The 16285-nt window shown below is 30.6% G+C and overlaps 5 protein-coding genes across 9 annotated transcripts; 4 read left to right on the top strand and 1 right to left on the bottom strand.

The window, feature by feature from the left end:
* Positions 1-669: 669 nt before the first annotated feature.
* Positions 670-6357, top strand: Prps (phosphoribosyl pyrophosphate synthetase). 3 transcript variants are annotated; one of them, XM_070645395.1, is made up of 6 exons: positions 670-902; positions 1892-1935; positions 2001-2140; positions 3805-3828; positions 5116-5214; positions 5346-6357. In XM_070645395.1, the coding sequence occupies exons 1-6, from the start codon at positions 781-783 to the stop codon at positions 5895-5897; spliced, it is 981 nt and encodes a 326-aa protein (XP_070501496.1). In that variant the 5' UTR covers positions 670-780; the 3' UTR covers positions 5898-6357. The 3 variants fall into 3 exon arrangements, with proteins under 3 accessions (XP_070501496.1, XP_070501495.1, XP_070501497.1); XM_070645394.1 differs by lacking the exon at positions 3805-3828 and adding an exon at positions 2902-2958; XM_070645396.1 differs by lacking the exon at positions 3805-3828 and having other exon boundaries at positions 673-902.
* Positions 6358-6441: 84 nt separating this feature from the next.
* On the top strand, positions 6442-8548 carry Prp19 (pre-mRNA processing factor 19). The gene is made up of 5 exons (XM_070645625.1): positions 6442-6549; positions 6677-6826; positions 6892-7612; positions 7685-8173; positions 8238-8548. Exons 1-5 carry the CDS (start codon positions 6531-6533, stop codon positions 8380-8382), a joined length of 1524 nt encoding a protein of 507 aa, XP_070501726.1. The 5' UTR covers positions 6442-6530; the 3' UTR covers positions 8383-8548.
* A 2-nt stretch (positions 8549-8550) lies between these two features.
* On the bottom strand, positions 8551-10745 carry CSN1b (COP9 signalosome subunit 1b). 3 transcript variants are annotated; one of them, XM_070645627.1, is made up of 3 exons: positions 10642-10745; positions 9085-10455; positions 8551-8980 (listed from the first exon to the last, which is right to left on the bottom strand). In XM_070645627.1, the coding sequence occupies exons 1-3, from the start codon at positions 10663-10665 to the stop codon at positions 8912-8914; spliced, it is 1464 nt and encodes a 487-aa protein (XP_070501728.1). In that variant the 5' UTR covers positions 10666-10745; the 3' UTR covers positions 8551-8911. The 3 variants fall into 3 exon arrangements, with proteins under 3 accessions (XP_070501728.1, XP_070501729.1, XP_070501727.1); XM_070645628.1 differs by having other exon boundaries at positions 8551-9020; positions 10621-10714; XM_070645626.1 differs by having other exon boundaries at positions 10621-10709.
* Positions 10746-11291: 546 nt separating this feature from the next.
* wds (WD repeat-containing protein wds) lies at positions 11292-13250 on the top strand. Its single transcript, XM_070645565.1, has 5 exons — positions 11292-11667; positions 11736-11832; positions 11912-12202; positions 12262-12596; positions 12657-13250. The coding sequence occupies exons 1-5, from the start codon at positions 11530-11532 to the stop codon at positions 12843-12845; spliced, it is 1050 nt and encodes a 349-aa protein (XP_070501666.1). The 5' UTR covers positions 11292-11529; the 3' UTR covers positions 12846-13250.
* A 1104-nt stretch (positions 13251-14354) lies between these two features.
* On the top strand, positions 14355-15771 carry RabX5 (RAS oncogene family member RabX5). The gene is made up of 3 exons (XM_070645853.1): positions 14355-14948; positions 15197-15532; positions 15626-15771. The coding sequence occupies exons 1-3, from the start codon at positions 14507-14509 to the stop codon at positions 15694-15696; spliced, it is 849 nt and encodes a 282-aa protein (XP_070501954.1). The 5' UTR covers positions 14355-14506; the 3' UTR covers positions 15697-15771.
* The last annotated feature ends 514 nt before the right edge of the window (positions 15772-16285 follow it).

The raw sequence follows: 16285 nt of genomic DNA, 5'->3' as shown, positions 1-16285 counted from the left end.
CAGATCAATGTGTACTTTCTGGCTTTAAAAAAATATTTCTGATCAAAGTAACCATTGATTACCATTTTCATTAAAATTTTGTCCCCTTGCAAAAAGCTCCAAAGTCAGTGATGTCAATTATCATATTATTTATCTGTTTTATAGTTGCATGATAACATTTCATCTATGCCTGGTCATTTATTTTATTTTGAAGACTTTAAATACTTTTTAATATTGTTAATTAACGTGCATTAAAGGGCAGTTTTCAAATTTTTACAATTTCCATGGGAAAACGAGACTCCTATTCAAAATTTATAATGACGTTAATTTTGAGATATAAAATCATGACGTTTAAACAGTATTAGGCTAATATAATGAACAATTAGTAATTATGTAAGCATTAAAAACATAATAATTAAGAGGACTCTTTAGGAAGAGTTGAAATTAGCGAAAGAAATTTTCTGATTTAACGGAAAAATTTGAAAGTTTCGCGCACAAAACTATCCTTTTTGGGTCATTCATCTATTACGTCTATCCAGCATGTTATTGTTACCTTAATTCACACACTACAAATATTTGTTCCTATACATCCCTAGAATCCTCCTATTCACACCTTATCTTTCCCAATAAAATGACAAAAACATCCCCCTTGAATGCTTGACATCATAAACAAACTGTCCCCCTGACGAGTATAGCTAAGGGGGTTGAAACAGCCAATAACAACCATAACAACAATCAATCGGGATTAGTTCACTCAAATTCATTCATAATAAGTTTAGAAATTCAGTAGGAACGACAGATATGCCGAATATTAAAGTGTTTTCTGGAAGTAGTCATGTTGACTTGGCTCAAAGAATTGTGGACCGATTGGGCATCGATCTTGGCAAAGTAGTGACGAAAAAGTTCTCTAATTTAGAAACATGGTAAGTTTATTTATAAAATTTTCATTATTTTTTTTTCAAACAAAAATCACCACAAAGCTTCACATGATTCCCAGCATAATCTACTGTACCACTATCTTATCGACAAGAACAATTGACTGGACATGGTCATGGAAAGATTAGTTTTAATTTGATTATAGTAATTTCATAAAATAATTGAGGCTCAGTGCAAATTTAGAATTTTTATATTTCTATTAACCTTGAACTGTACTTTTGCGTCTAGAGATGCTCATTTTATTATGTCTGTAATAATTCGACATCTTTATTACGAGTAGCATGAATTTCAATCAAGCAAATTAAAAAAATTAACCTCAACAAAATTAAATGATAAAGATGAAATGCATAGAATGTTGCTTTATGCTTGTCATATAAAATCATCGTGTTGCATGCCTACAAAGTTAGTTGTTGAATATATTCAAATTTCATCAACATGTGGAAAAAACCATATGCTGATTAAGCTGAAAACTTCCTGTGTAATAAATGCAGCAATAATCCCTAAGTCGCCAGGTATATGATATTCGAGAGACAGGTACGAAGCATAAACGGCCATAAACTTTCCATTGCATTTCTTCCTACATACAAAATCAATATTGTTTGTTCAATATAATGCTGTTGTTTTAGGAAAAATATTTCATGACCAGCTAAAATATTGTTTATGATTATTAAATTGGCTTGACGTAATGTTTATGCACTATTCGTACGAGATAATTTTAGCGGGAATCAGGATGCAACATTCCGCTGTCACTGACTCAAAGAAAAATATTTTTGTTTTTCTCGCAAGTTTTCCTGTTTTGTTATGAAATCTACTCAGAAAAAGTCCTTGAATGTCATGCATACACAAAAGATAGAAACAATAGCGTCATGCTACCCTAACAATTTTCAAGGTTTATGGTGGTGCAATTTATGATGTTGGTGAAAATTTGCAACAAATTATTTTATTGATTCTTCTTTTTCACTTTCTTCCTTTTTAGTGTGGAAATAGGCGAATCTGTACGTGGAGAAGATGTTTATATCGGTAAGTTGACGCAAGTTTCAAGGACATTATACCTGCAATAACGAGACATTGAATGCACATTTTAGTACAATCGGGTTCTGGTGAAATAAATGACAACTTGATGGAACTTTTAATTATGATTAATGCGTGCAAGATTGCATCCGCATCAAGAGTGACTGCTGTAATTCCATGCTTCCCTTACGCTCGTCAAGATAAGAAGGATAAGGTAAGAACATTAAGGTTGCCAATTATCATCATCAATTACATTACTTTTCTCTATTAAATATCTTTCATGGCTTTCAAATCCTTATTTAATTATATTATATCCTCTTAACGCGTGTTTTGGTTTGAACTTTTTTCCGATATAAGTATAGATAATATCTAAAATCGTATAGATATAGTTCTAAATATAATTTTTTGAAGAAGTGATTGGCTTTAAAAATATTTTATTTTAATGTACTCTTTTCTTTCGTTCCTTTATATTTTCTACGCGTATGTTATTAATGTTATGAAATTGAACGTAAAAGAAATATTGTGGAAGTATTTTTTCGTGCATTTTGTTCATAAATTTTAAGAGTTAAGCATGTGGACAAATTTAAGATCTCGTGAAATTCATTAATCGATGATGATTCACATTGTGCTATTTCTTATTTATTATTATTATAGAATGAAAATTCTACACATGTCTTATCTGTTCCCCCATGAACTAATTGACCGCTACATTGACAGACAGACTATTTTGTGACGTCTTTTAGTTGCTGGGGGATGAAGATCCTCCTTATCATTTAGCCTTTTAAATATTTTTTTTTAATCATTTGTTTAATTATTTTAACTAATTTACTTTCCTGTTTCTTATAACCTCATGACTGTTTCCTTTATTGATTAACGTCGTGATTTGCTACACTTATAAATGCACTGTTGTGACGAAATATTTTTTTGGATATGTTTTGTTGCCAATTTTATTATCTGCTCTACCTCTATGAATAGTCGGGAGATGAAAAACTTGCTCAACTGATGAAGAAGTCGAACGAGTGGAAATTCCGGGTGATTGATTTTTTTTAGATTAATTTTGACGTTTTTTAAAGAATTTTTAATTTAATATCTCATCTTTAATGGATAAAAATATGTTTCATTAATTCACCATAATAGGTATTTTAACTACACACAAAAATAATGTCGTTTTAGAGGAAGTTTATCATGTAAAAAATATTTCCACACACTCAAAACAAGCTTTATGTTTATTTATTGTCTGAAGCATGCATTTTTAGAATAGTTGACATAAATCTATCTTCGTTATCAATGTTTTTGTGACCGTATTTTTATGAAGCAATATGTTTCTGACTTTCTTTTTTTGAGAAGCATTATGTGTTTACATAGTTTATCATAGAACTTAATTTATTACCACTCAATTGAGATTTAACGGGTTTTGTAGTTTAGAATTTTTTAACGGTAATTTTTAATTTGAAATAGCTAACTTATTTTTTTTTTTGACAAAATTAAAATTTTAACTTTTAACGGAAATTATTGATTTAAATTTCAGATTTAATCCAAAAATTAAAATTTAATAATTTAATTAATATTGGCTCTCAATTGAGAGGTATAAAAATCTAACAAAATTGAGGTTTTTTGAAGGAATCGATTTTAACAAAAACAACAAAATTGAATTAAAATCTTGCACTTTTTGGCATGAAAACCTTTAAAACTTAAACTAAATTCCTAATAATTTAAAGTTGAATCTTTTGTATAAATACGAAATTCGTCCTGTGCACCGGATAAATTTCCCTAAGATAAACAAGCAAAAAAATATCATTCGATTATTTTTAAACATTTTGTTTTGCCACAAAAAATTGAATTTCTTTATTTTTCTTAAATGTATGTATATTTTTATAGGATTATGTGCCAGAAATTTATACTGTGAGTAATCGTTCTTCTGATATTGCTGATCAGATAAACGGTTGAGATTTATTAATCGGTCTTTAATACAATTCCAACAAAATAAATAAGAACTTAACAGATTCTGTTTTTTTGAGAAGCTTTCTTTAGCACACAGGATGGTTTTTGTAGATTTCCTTGCATTCGTTAGACATAAAATTGATTCCATATCGAAATTTTATCCTCCACATAATCAAATTACTTTATCGTCTCGTGTTTAATAAGTTTTATGACAGACTAACACAAATTATGCTGAATGTTAAGTAAAAAAAATATGAAAAATCAGGATAAATTGAGACCATTCTGAGTACTGGGGAAAATAAAATTGGCAATTGCTTTAATTTACTGTATTTAACTAATTTGCTGACAAATTTTTTGTACCCTTAGTTAACTCTAGCGCATTTTTGCATACTCTAATGTCCTAACTTTATGTCTAAATTGCTTAAAATTATTAATTTTTTTGGAACTAATTTTATGACTCATTTGGATGTGTCAGCAAAAATGCGCTTATGTCACGTGATGTGACGAGTTTTATTGTTTCTTTTTGAATAACAACCAGTGTTATTAATACCTTATTATTTGCATTTTTAAAATGCATCATAATCATTATATTAGTTATTTACAATTATTCACTTTTTTGAGAAGAGAGAAAACAAAACAAAAATTTTAATTAAACTTATTTGAGAATTTCGCTTATTATGAAGAATTTGGAAGCTCAAGTCATTTTCAATGGCAGCAATTTCAAATGAAACGTATTAATTCAGAAATTTTTTGTTCTTCTTTTTATAGATTACGGTAAATTGCGTTATCAACTTCAATTGCTTTTTTTCCATGTTCTTATGTCCTATTTTATGTATTATTCACTTTAAGCCTTCACAGAAAACAGTTCATTCCCTTTTGGTGAAGATCCTATTTTTTATATTCTAATTTCTTTTTTACTTTACTTTACTTTATGTTCTGTTAATTAAGGAAATGCATGAATCAAAATTTAAATTAGTGCAAGACGACAATTCTAAGTCATTAGGATAGAAAAAAACAAAAGTTCGAATACAGTTCAATTTCATTGTCAATCATTGCTTTTTTGTTATATTTAATTAACAATTACTCTTGTCTTTTGTCTATTAACTTCTTTTTTTTAAGTGATAACATTAACTTAGTTAAACAATTTTATTAGTTTAATAATTTAGATTTTCTAAAAAAAAAGCATAAATTTTCTGTTGGATGAAATTTGATTTCTCTTTTTATCGTTGTTGTCATTGCATTTAACAGAGTCGTGCTCCAATTTCGGCAAAATTAGTAGCTAACATGCTCTCCGTCGCCGGCGCAGATCATATCATTACTATGGATCTTCATGCTTCTCAAATACAGGTAAATTTTGGTTACTCAAAGATTGAATCAACTTTTTGGTTTTTAATCCTTGAATTTAACTTTAATCCCTCTGACTTAATTTTATGATTTTTACCACTAACGATTATAATTTAATGACACAAATATTTTAGGGATTTTTTGATATTCCGGTCGATAATCTTTATGCAGAACCGGCAGTTTTGAAGTGGATTAAGGAGAATATTTCAGAATGGAGAAATTCAATTATTGTGTCACCAGATGCTGGCGGTGCCAAGCGTGTGACATCGATTGCTGATAGACTCAATGTAGAATTCGCTTTGATTCACAAAGAACGTAAGAAGGCCAATGAAGTTGCATCGATGGTTTTAGTTGGTGATGTAAAAGACAGAGTTGCTATATTAGTTGATGATATGGCTGATACATGTGGTACAACATGTCACGCTGCTGAGAAACTTATGGAAGCTGGCGCGACTAAAATTTATGCAATTTTAACTCATGGAATTTTTAGTGGACCAGCTATTTCCAGAATTAATAATGCATGCTTTGAAGCTGTCGTAGTGACAAATACTATTCCACAAGATGGTCACATGAAAGACTGTCCTAAAATTCAATGTATCGACGTTTCGATGATGTTTGCGGAAGCAGTCCGTAGAACGCATAACGGAGAGAGTGTCAGTTATCTGTTTAGTAACGTTCCTTATTAAGAATGAAAAGTTTGTGTGCAAGAAAAAATTGAATCAATTTTTCTGAGCCTTTTTTTTATTTACTTTCCATTTTATTTGCCTTTCAATTTTTGCTTATAATTGTATCAGTTAACATTATTATTTTATTATCCTTTGAAAAGAAAAATTTTTGATCTGTAGATGGGTTAAGTCTGTTAATAATTTTTTTCCACACGAAATAGTCGAGGAATAGACCATCGTCATTTTAAAATGCTACTCAAAAATTGATGGATGCACTTTTAATGCACATTGGTATTTATGTTCACTCGTTAATGGCAGTTAAAAATTTTAACAAAAAGATAAAGTTCAATTTGAAACAAAACTAAAAATTATATAAAATTATATCTACCTAGTTATTACTTTAGATAATAATAAGCATCATGTGTGCATGCAAAAGACGAAAATTAAGAAAAGAAATTAATAAAAAAATTTTGAATCTGAATTTATGTTGTTTTTAATTTTAACGGAAAAAATTCAAATTTTTCAAAGCTAACTTCGAGTGCGTTCAGTAAAATTTTAGTTGTAAAAAAGTTGCTGAACAAACAAAACAATTTTAATCATTTATAAATAAATTAAATTTTCAAGAGAAATACAGGACCAAGAGAAATAATAATAATGTCATTAATCTGCGCAAGTAAGTACTTATCAGAGTCACTACTAGTTATATCCTTAATCCAGTGAGAAATAGTGGATATTAACGAAAATATTTTTAACCTTAAAGGCTTCTTTTTCAAAACTAATATTTTTTAATGTTTTTCTAGTTTCTAATGAAGTTCCCGAGGTTCCGGTCCTTTCTCCGATTTCGGGTGCTATTTTCGAGAAGAGATTAATTGAAAAATATATCCAAGAGAATGGGGTAGATCCAATTTCAGGGAAAGAAATGACTATCGAAGAATTAATCGAGATAAAAAGTTTGTTAATTAAATTTATTCCTTACTGTGATATTTTATTTATTAGTTTAACTAATCTGTTTCAGCTCCGCCTGTTTTAAAACCAAAACCGCCTAGTGCAACGAGTATTCCAGCCATTTTAAAGATGATGCAGGATGAATGGGATGCTTTAATGCTTCATGCATTTACACAGAGACAACAGTTACAAACGGCTAGACAAGAGTTATCTCATGCTTTATATCAACATGATGCAGCATGTCGTGTTATTGCACGTTTGAATAAGGAAGTAACGGCTGCTCGAGAAGCTTTGGCAACATTAAAACCACAAGCCGGTATTACAACAATCCAACAGACAGTCGTTCAACAGCCAATCGTAGCCACAGAAGCAACTGGCACAGCAGCACAGCCAATGGAACAAGCTGGAATGAGTGCAGAAGTTATTCAAAAGTTGCAAGATAAGGCAACAATTTTGACACAAGAAAGAAAGAAGAAAGGAAAGTCAGTGCCAGACGAACTCGTTAGTGCAGAAAAATTGAGAGGATTTATGAATTTAGCTTCACATCCTGGTTTACATAGTGCGAGTGTTCCTGGTATTTTAGCATTAGATATTAACAGTAATGACAACAGTAAAATATTGACGGGAGGAAATGACAAAAATGCTACAATATTCAACAAAGACACTGAACAAGTTGTAACAATTTTGAAAGGACACACCAAGAAAGTCACAAAAGTCATTTACCATCCTGATGATAATACAGTAATCACTGCTTCACCAGATTGTACAATTAGAGTTTGGAATGTTCCCACGTAAGTTTTAACGGTTTTCAAAAATTTAAATTTAATGAACTGGAATTAAATGAACTTTTTGAAATTTTTTAGATCTCAAACGACAATTTTATTGAGATGTCATGATGGTCCAGTTACTGGATTATCCTTACATCCAACAGGTGATTATGTGCTTTCAACGTCACAGGATAAATATTGGAGTTTCTCTGATATCAGAACTGGACGATTATTAACAAAAATTCAAGACACAGCCGATCGTGGATTGACTGCTGCCCAATTTCATCCTGACGGATTAATTTTCGGAACTGGAACAGATGATGCTCAAGTCCGTATTTGGGATTTAAAAGAACAAAGTAATGTCGCAAACTTCCCTGGTCATGTAGGAGAAATTAGTTCAATTTCATTCTCTGAGAATGGTTATTATCTTGCGACTGCTGCTGCAAATGATAGCTGTGTGAAACTATGGGATTTAAGAAAGCTTAAAAACTTCAAAACTATCCAACTTGAAGACGGCTACGAAGTCAAAGATTTATGTTTCGATCAAAGTGGTACATATCTTGCCATTGCAGGAACTGACATCAGGTAAATTCAATTGCTATTTTCTAGTTTTGTGAAATAATTTAAAATATTTATGTTTTTTTTACAGAATTTACTTATGCAAGCAATGGACAGAACTGAAAGTCTTTAATGATCATACAGCTATGTCCACAGGAGTTCGTTTCGGCAAACATGCTCAGTGGTTAGCATCAACTAGTATGGATAGAACATTAAAACTTTATGGTATTGAATAAGCAGCATGTATTGAGCCATTGTGTATATAATTTAAAATCCAGCTACTTTCCCACATCCTTTCTTTTGAAGTCTAGCATAATATTGTAAGTTCAGCGTTCATTTCTGAAAATAAATCTCATTACTGAGTTGTCATTACTCAACAAAAAAACACAAAAATTAATAAAATCTTTGTTATTCTTTCAAAAAATTTATTCATTCATTGAATTTTTCTTTCAGTTTTTAAACAATCTCTGCCAAAAATATTGTAATCTAATAGAAAATAGAAAGGAATAATAAAAAGGAAAGTAATCATTTTTGGCTAGACATTTTGAATCGTTTGTTATCATTCTGATTGGATCATTTGTTGAAAAAAAAAGCAATAACAAAAAGACTTCTTTCAAAGAGATGAAGGATGTGTTAAGCTAACGTATTTTATGTATATATAGACGGCGTGTTATACACATTTTTTAAGATGTTCCTTTGTCGTCTTTAAAACCAATGCATCACACGCGAATAGATTGATGATGATGACGATGATGCCAGTTGTTGCTAATTTCGCGCATCAGAACGAGATCCTGATGGCATTAAAACTTCTTCTTGACGCTCACGAGTCTGAGCCTTAAATAAAATACATTTTAAAGGTCATTTAAAATTCAAACTGAAATAAATTTAAACTGAGCTGAAGTGAGATGAACATAATAAAAAAATTAAAAACGACTCACCCTTACGTGAATTTGCTTCTTAAGCATTGCAGTTCGTAGGACGAGCATCCGTGTTCGTCGTTGGAACTCCTTACCGACATTGATTGCCTTTTCAAAAGTAGAACTACGCTGATCGGCATTCTTTGCATAGAGGATTTTATTGTGAGAATCTATGCGTGCTTGAATTTGACCGTCTAAAATGAGTTGCATAATTTCATTTTCTAATGCAGCAACAGAGCAATTGAAAGCTTCAGACATTTTTCTCATGTCGGCTGATAAATAAGGACTAAAATATTGGATTAGAGCGCGATTTCTGATTTTCGTATAGAGCTTATTCACATGAGGTGCAAGATATATGTCGAGAAGAAGATTATCACGCATTTCGTCCAAAAGTTTCAAGCACTGAGCATATTTGGATTCATAAAATTTAAACACTATGTCTCGAACTTGTGGCTCGAGTTCCAAGAATAATTTAAATGATGCACTTGAAATTACATTCTTTTGTAATTCCTGACGATCGAATGTAGCCAATGCACATAATCCACCATAAATGGCTATGTTATTACATGAAATCATATCGGGAAAGTCACAATGATCAAAATTTGCCTGAATAAAGTGCTTTGCAGCTAATTTATACTTTCTTGTAGCTAATTCAGCCAATCCAGCAGCACATTTGAGACGCGTTAATGTTGCTTGATTTTGATCTCGATTTTGAGTCTCTGAAAATTCAGGAGTACATTCTGCTTTCGAGACATAACTTAGTACGTGCGTCCAATTTTGCAGATAAATTGAAACTTTGATAACGTTGAGACACATATTAACAACATGACGTCCGCTTGTACAGTAATCTCTAGCTCTTGAATAACATTTTAATGCATTTGATAATTCACCACAGCTCAAATAATGATCACCTAAATCGTCGTGTCCTCTTCGAATACTCTCCTTAATTGAATTTGATTTTGAATTTTTCAGATCATTGTCGAGCTTTTCTAACTTAAGTGCTGCTTTCTTTGTCTTTTGTTCAACCCATACTGAGTCATAAGGAGGTATATCTAATGAATTTCCTGACTGAGACGCTATATCCGGTAATGCGGCTGTGGCTGATTGTTGAGCAGACGAATTTAAGTCTGCAAGCTTTTTGTGAAGCATCTGATACATATTGACATTATATGTCGTTGCCATAACATAATTAATGGCCATTTTGATGGCTTCTAAGCGCAATGTTGGACAATGATCCGCAATAAATATTAAACGATATAGTTTTGCTAATCCTGTGTATGAATTTGCGTAACTCTCTAAATCCAACGTCGGATCTTCTACCGATATATATTCTTCCTCATTATTCTCATTATCTTCCGGCTGAACATCAACTTGCATTGGCTCAATTGCATTCTATCGATTGAACGAGATACAGTAAACAATTAGTAAATAAAATATGATTAATGAAAATTTTAATAAAGAAAAAAACGCATGAAAACAAATTGTGAAATTTCACAGTAAATACGACAGTACGCGATGTTATTTAATGTGCAATAATAACATAAATAATGACTTAACATTTCTCGGTAGTAAACGAACCTGCTGAGCTGGTTGAAGAGGCATTTTTAATAAAAAATTAATTTTACACTCACTCTTATTTTCAACTCAAACTAGAATTTCTATTGACTTGTCACAAGTTGTTATTGAACGGAATGTCCAAAATTCAAATTTCTCTAAACCGTTGAATGATACTTGAATTTGATCGATTTAATGTTAATCCATTATCAAGTTAATTAACGTATTAATCGAAATGAAAATCATGTCAACAAGTTTATGCCGGTTAATAAACATTTAAGAATGCCTTGACTTTTTAATAATATTAAATTTTTTTTTGAACGCACTCGACGTTTCGTTAAAAGTAATTTTAGCATATCAAGATTTGGCTCCTAAACGCATTTATCTTCTTTAAGTGTTTTTTGGTCAGTTGTTAACTTGAAAATGGTTTGTGCAAAGTTAATTTAGCTAAATCTGCTAAAAGTAACTCTATAAAAATTTAACGGTAATTTTAAATTTAAATTTGAAATCTTTACCAGTGTTTTTGAAATTTGTAAGTTTCTGAAACACAACGAACAAAATTTATCAAATTGATAAATTCTAAATTGCATTACATTTTTCCCAAAATCAAAAATAAATAGACGTCAGTCGACTAGACAAAGTGAAGGTAATAAGCAGAACAAAGAAAAAGTTAGTTCAGAAGTTGACGAAAGTTGAAAAGCGTTCATATAAACAAAAGTTTTAAAAATATTTTTCTCCAACAAATAATTGCATTTTCAGCAGTTTTTTAACTAGTTTCTATCGATAAGATCAATTAATATGTTATTGTGAATTGATATTTATCAATTTCACATCATAAAATCATTATTTTAGTCGAACAAAAATTGAAATAAATTTTCAAGAAAGGAGAAAAAATAAAATTACTAATTCAAGATGATGATGCCACATCCAAGTCAAATGCCCCCACATCCTATGCATCAGGGACCACCGATGCAACAGATTCCACCACCAGCACAAAATCCACAGCCTCAACAACAGCAACAATCATCAAATAGACAATCTGCGTCTTTGGTAAGATTATATACAGTTTATTGTTATTTTTCTAATATTAACTGGATATCCTCTAATATTTCTTGTAGAAACCAAATTATACATTAAAATTTACATTAGCCGGCCATACAAAAGCAGTCTCAGCGGTCAAGTTCAGTCCAAATGGAGAATGGCTTGCAAGTTCTTGTAAGTATTTACTTTTTTAAGCATAAGAGGAACTTCCCTCCTTCAACATAACCTTTCAATGTTTTGTTTTTTATTTTAGCCGCCGATAAATTAATTAAAATCTGGGGAGCTTATGATGGAAAATTTGAAAAGACCATAGCCGGTCACAAATTAGGAATTAGTGACGTTGCATGGAGCAGTGATAGTCGTTTATTAGTAACCGCAAGCGATGACAAAACTCTTAAAATTTGGGAATTAAGCAGCGGCAAATGTCTAAAAACATTAAAAGGTCATAGCAATTATGTATTCTGCTGTAATTTTAATCCACAAAGTAATCTGATTGTATCTGGAAGTTTTGACGAGTCTGTCAGAATATGGGATGTTAGAACTGGTAAATTATTTGTGTAAATATTGTGAAATACAGTAACTAATTAATGATTTTAATTATAGGAAAATGTTTAAAAACATTACCGGCTCATTCTGATCCAGTTTCGGCAGTTCATTTCAATCGCGATGGATCTCTAATTGTATCTTCAAGTTATGATGGATTATGTCGTATTTGGGATACAGCGAGTGGACAGTGCTTAAAAACACTTATTGATGATGACAATCCTCCAGTTTCATTTGTCAAATTTTCGCCAAATGGAAAGTATATTTTGGCAGCAACACTCGATAATACATTAAAATTATGGGATTACTCAAAGGGAAAATGTCTGAAAACATATACTGGACATAAAAATGAACGATACTGTATTTTCGCAAATTTCTCTGTAACTGGTGGAAAAGTAAGTAACTTAATGATATAAACTTCTTATAAGATATTTAACAAAAGTTTCTTTCATTAGTGGATCGTTTCGGGAAGTGAAGATAATATGGTTTATATTTGGAACTTACAAAGCAAAGAAATTGTACAACGTCTTCAAGGACACACGGATACTGTTTTATGTACTGCATGTCATCCGACAGAGAATATTATTGCATCAGCGGCATTGGAGAACGACAAAACTATAAAGTTATGGAAAAGTGATACATAATCTGTGAAGATTGGAGTACGACCTGAATCAATGTATATCCACAAAAAAAATCACAATACAAAAAAGTAAAGAAGATATGATGAAAAATCGAAGGAAATTATATATGAAGTAGACTACGAAGATAAGAGATAAAGTATAAAATTCCTATACAACATAAGATTTGATTTTAAGGACTATCATAATGTAGCTTATTCCTTCCTATTTATAATTTACAAACAAAAAAAAATACAGTTTAGTGTGTAATATTCAAAATTATGAGTGAATCTTTCTATTGCGTTTGAATTTAATATCATTAAAAAATCAACCTGGACACGATAAACTTTCCTCTGGATCCAATTTCATTTGATTATTTCTTATAAAAAAAAAATAAAAAAACGAAAAAAATAAATGAATAATATAAATAAATCATTTGACTTTTAACTAGGTAGATAGGGAGTTTATATGTATGTAAATAAAGTTTCAGTCAACGTAAATTTATGTCCATAAGATAAATGTGAATATGTTTACATATTCTAGTATCGAGTTATTTGAGAATTTCAGAAGAAAGACAAATATGAAAAATGAACTTAAATAAATATTAATCGAACCTTTTGGCACATGCCCTTCTTTTTTCTCCAAGATAACCACCATCTGTAGAGTGTAAATCGAATTGAAATTCATTATTATTTCAAACAGATCAGATCAACAGCCTCAGCAGGCTTGATTTTCACAATACTTTATAAGTGATGAGAAAATTTTGAGCTTCATTTTGTCCTAGCAGATGCTTTAATATCTTTTTACTGATGTTCCTTAATTTTTCAATAATCGGACTTTAAATATTTACAATTTATACTAAAACTGTTCAGTAATCCTAAAAGTTCAACTCATTTCGGTTCATTCCAAATATTAAATGACCGTTAAAATATTAAATTTTCAAAAACCGTTAATCAATGCTTTTAGACAAATCTTTAGAGACACCTTTTAAATGCGCCTTAACCATAAATGTGCATTGACTTTGTACATTAACAATCCTAAATTGGTGGGAGAGCTTACTAAATCATACAGATGATCATCAAACACATTTTAAGAGAACAAAATTGGACGTAAAAAATAATGAACGGGAATATTGTTATCGAATAATTCTTTATGACACTCGACAACTTAAAGGAACACAAAAATAAAAATAAATAGGAGAAGGAAAATTAATGAAAAGAGAGATTGTAATAATGGTACCAAAACATAAAAGAAGAAGACATAAAAAGAGCTCTCAAAAACATCTGCATTGATGTATCCTTTTGTACAACAAGCACACATTGGCACATTGGCTGCACACATGGGTCCGCGAAGGATATGGTGAAAAGGGAATAAGAAGAATTAAAAAGTTCCCCTTAAAATAATGCTCAATACACTTACATATTTTGTACGTGAAATATTAAAATAGAGTGAAAAAAAAACTATCAATTTCCTGTTCAGCTGATATATTTACTTACTTACTACGAACCCTCAGAACATTTGTTATTGAAACGTTAACGTAGACGGTTGGTTCTCATGTGTCGAAGGTGTTTTGCTGTGAATTCTATATTTATATGATTAACATAACGGTTGCACAACTTGTGGATTTATATTTAAACAAAAACAGTGTCTGTGCCATAAAGTGAATAAATTAAGCAGTCAGTCTAAAAATGAATAACAAATATACACAATTTGATAACAATTCTAAAACAACAAAAATAACATCATTCGGAAAGTTGTTAAAATTACAGCGCGATGATCAGCAGAATCAAATTTGTAAAATGCCTCAGCCTTATACACTTTCTTCGCCGTACAATAAAATTATTGATTTTAATCACAAAACAAAGATCGTATGTCAGAAAACAGATTTATCGTTGTTTTTGGATCAATGTAATATCGTTTGCATAGGAGATTGCGAAACAGGAAAGACGTCATTAATAAATCGATTCACTTCATCTACTTTTGATCATTGCTATAAAGCCACACGCGATGCTGATTACAAATCATCTTACTTTGAAATTCTCGATGTTGGATATAATGTTGGAATTTGGGATTTATCTGGCGAGGAAAATTATAAGATTCTCAATAAGCCGTACTATAAAAATGTTAATGGTAAGTTCATTATTGGGGGTTCTTGATTTCAATACATTCTACTTGAATCAATTTTACTTGACTTTAATAAGTTCAATTATTTTGTAACGGAAATTTTTGAATTTTTTTCTAACGGAGATTTTTGAACTTAAATCCAATTTTTTCACAATTACATAATTATTCAAATCAAGGACCCCTGAATGTAAATACATTCTAAATAATAGACATGATGATCACCTTCGGAATCTTTATTCTTTCTATTCCTACAGTAATTGTAGCTGTTTTCGATTTAACAAAACCCGCCTCACTTATCAATGCAACGAAATGGATGCGAGAAGCATTAAGTGTTAATGACAAATGTGATCCCATAAGATTTCTCGTTGGAACTAAAAGTGATCTATTGCCAAAGAAGGCCTTAGAAGGTCTCGAATCACACGCAAGTTTTATCGCACAGGAAATTGATGCTGAATATTTTTCAACATCCTCGAGAGATGATAAGGAAGTATCGAATTTATTTAGGAGGATTGTATCCTTAGCATTTGACAATTCCGTACAAAGACTGATTAAACCAGCTGATTACAATATTGTTAAGAACAATATAAAAAGTAAGTCGACCGCATTTTTAATGTCTTTAAATTACAATTTGCTGACAGTTTTACATTTTTTAATTTCATGCTTGATCGAATCGTCTTCAAAAGATCTGGGAGTGTTTAAACAGGAAGTGAAAAGGAGGAAAAATTTATGGACATGGCTTAGTAGTTGCATTTAACATATGTAACTTTATTTTTGTTTGGTCTCATAACTTGTTAAGAACTAGATTAATTTAATTTTATTGCTTACCAAAAATTCTTGCCTGTATAAAATAAATTTTAAGTTTTTATTGATCAATCTTGTTTGAATTACTTGTGTTTCTTACACATTTGGAACGGATATCCGACAGAATATTAATATTTCCCAAAAATATGATACTCATCTTGTGAGATCAATAACAATTGTTGCATCATATTGGATCAAATAGCAAATTGTATCAAATGTCTTAGATTTCGTGCTATTGTTTGCTTAGAATCTTGATTTATATGCTTACAGAGATTATTACCAGTCAATATTGACTAATGACGTGGAATATGCCTACTTTGATCAATATTTAATTAATGTCAAAAATTAACGGATATTTACGATTTAAAAAGTAGCGCAAGTTCAAAATTTAAACAAAGTTCAAACATTGAACTTCAAAAATTTTAATGCGCAGTTCTCACAATATTCAACATAATCATGCAGCTATTAATGCAATTTACATTTTACACAACATACCAAACACCAATATTGTTCATGAAGTGTTTCATTGAAACTTTTGAGGA

Source organism: Chironomus tepperi, unplaced genomic scaffold, assembly GCF_022539635.2.
Source record: "Chironomus tepperi strain 1889 unplaced genomic scaffold, CSIRO-AGI_Ctep_v1 contig_354, whole genome shotgun sequence".
Taxonomy (NCBI): Eukaryota; Metazoa; Arthropoda; class Insecta; order Diptera; family Chironomidae; genus Chironomus; species Chironomus tepperi.
This window is presented reverse-complemented; position numbering and strand designations above follow the sequence as displayed.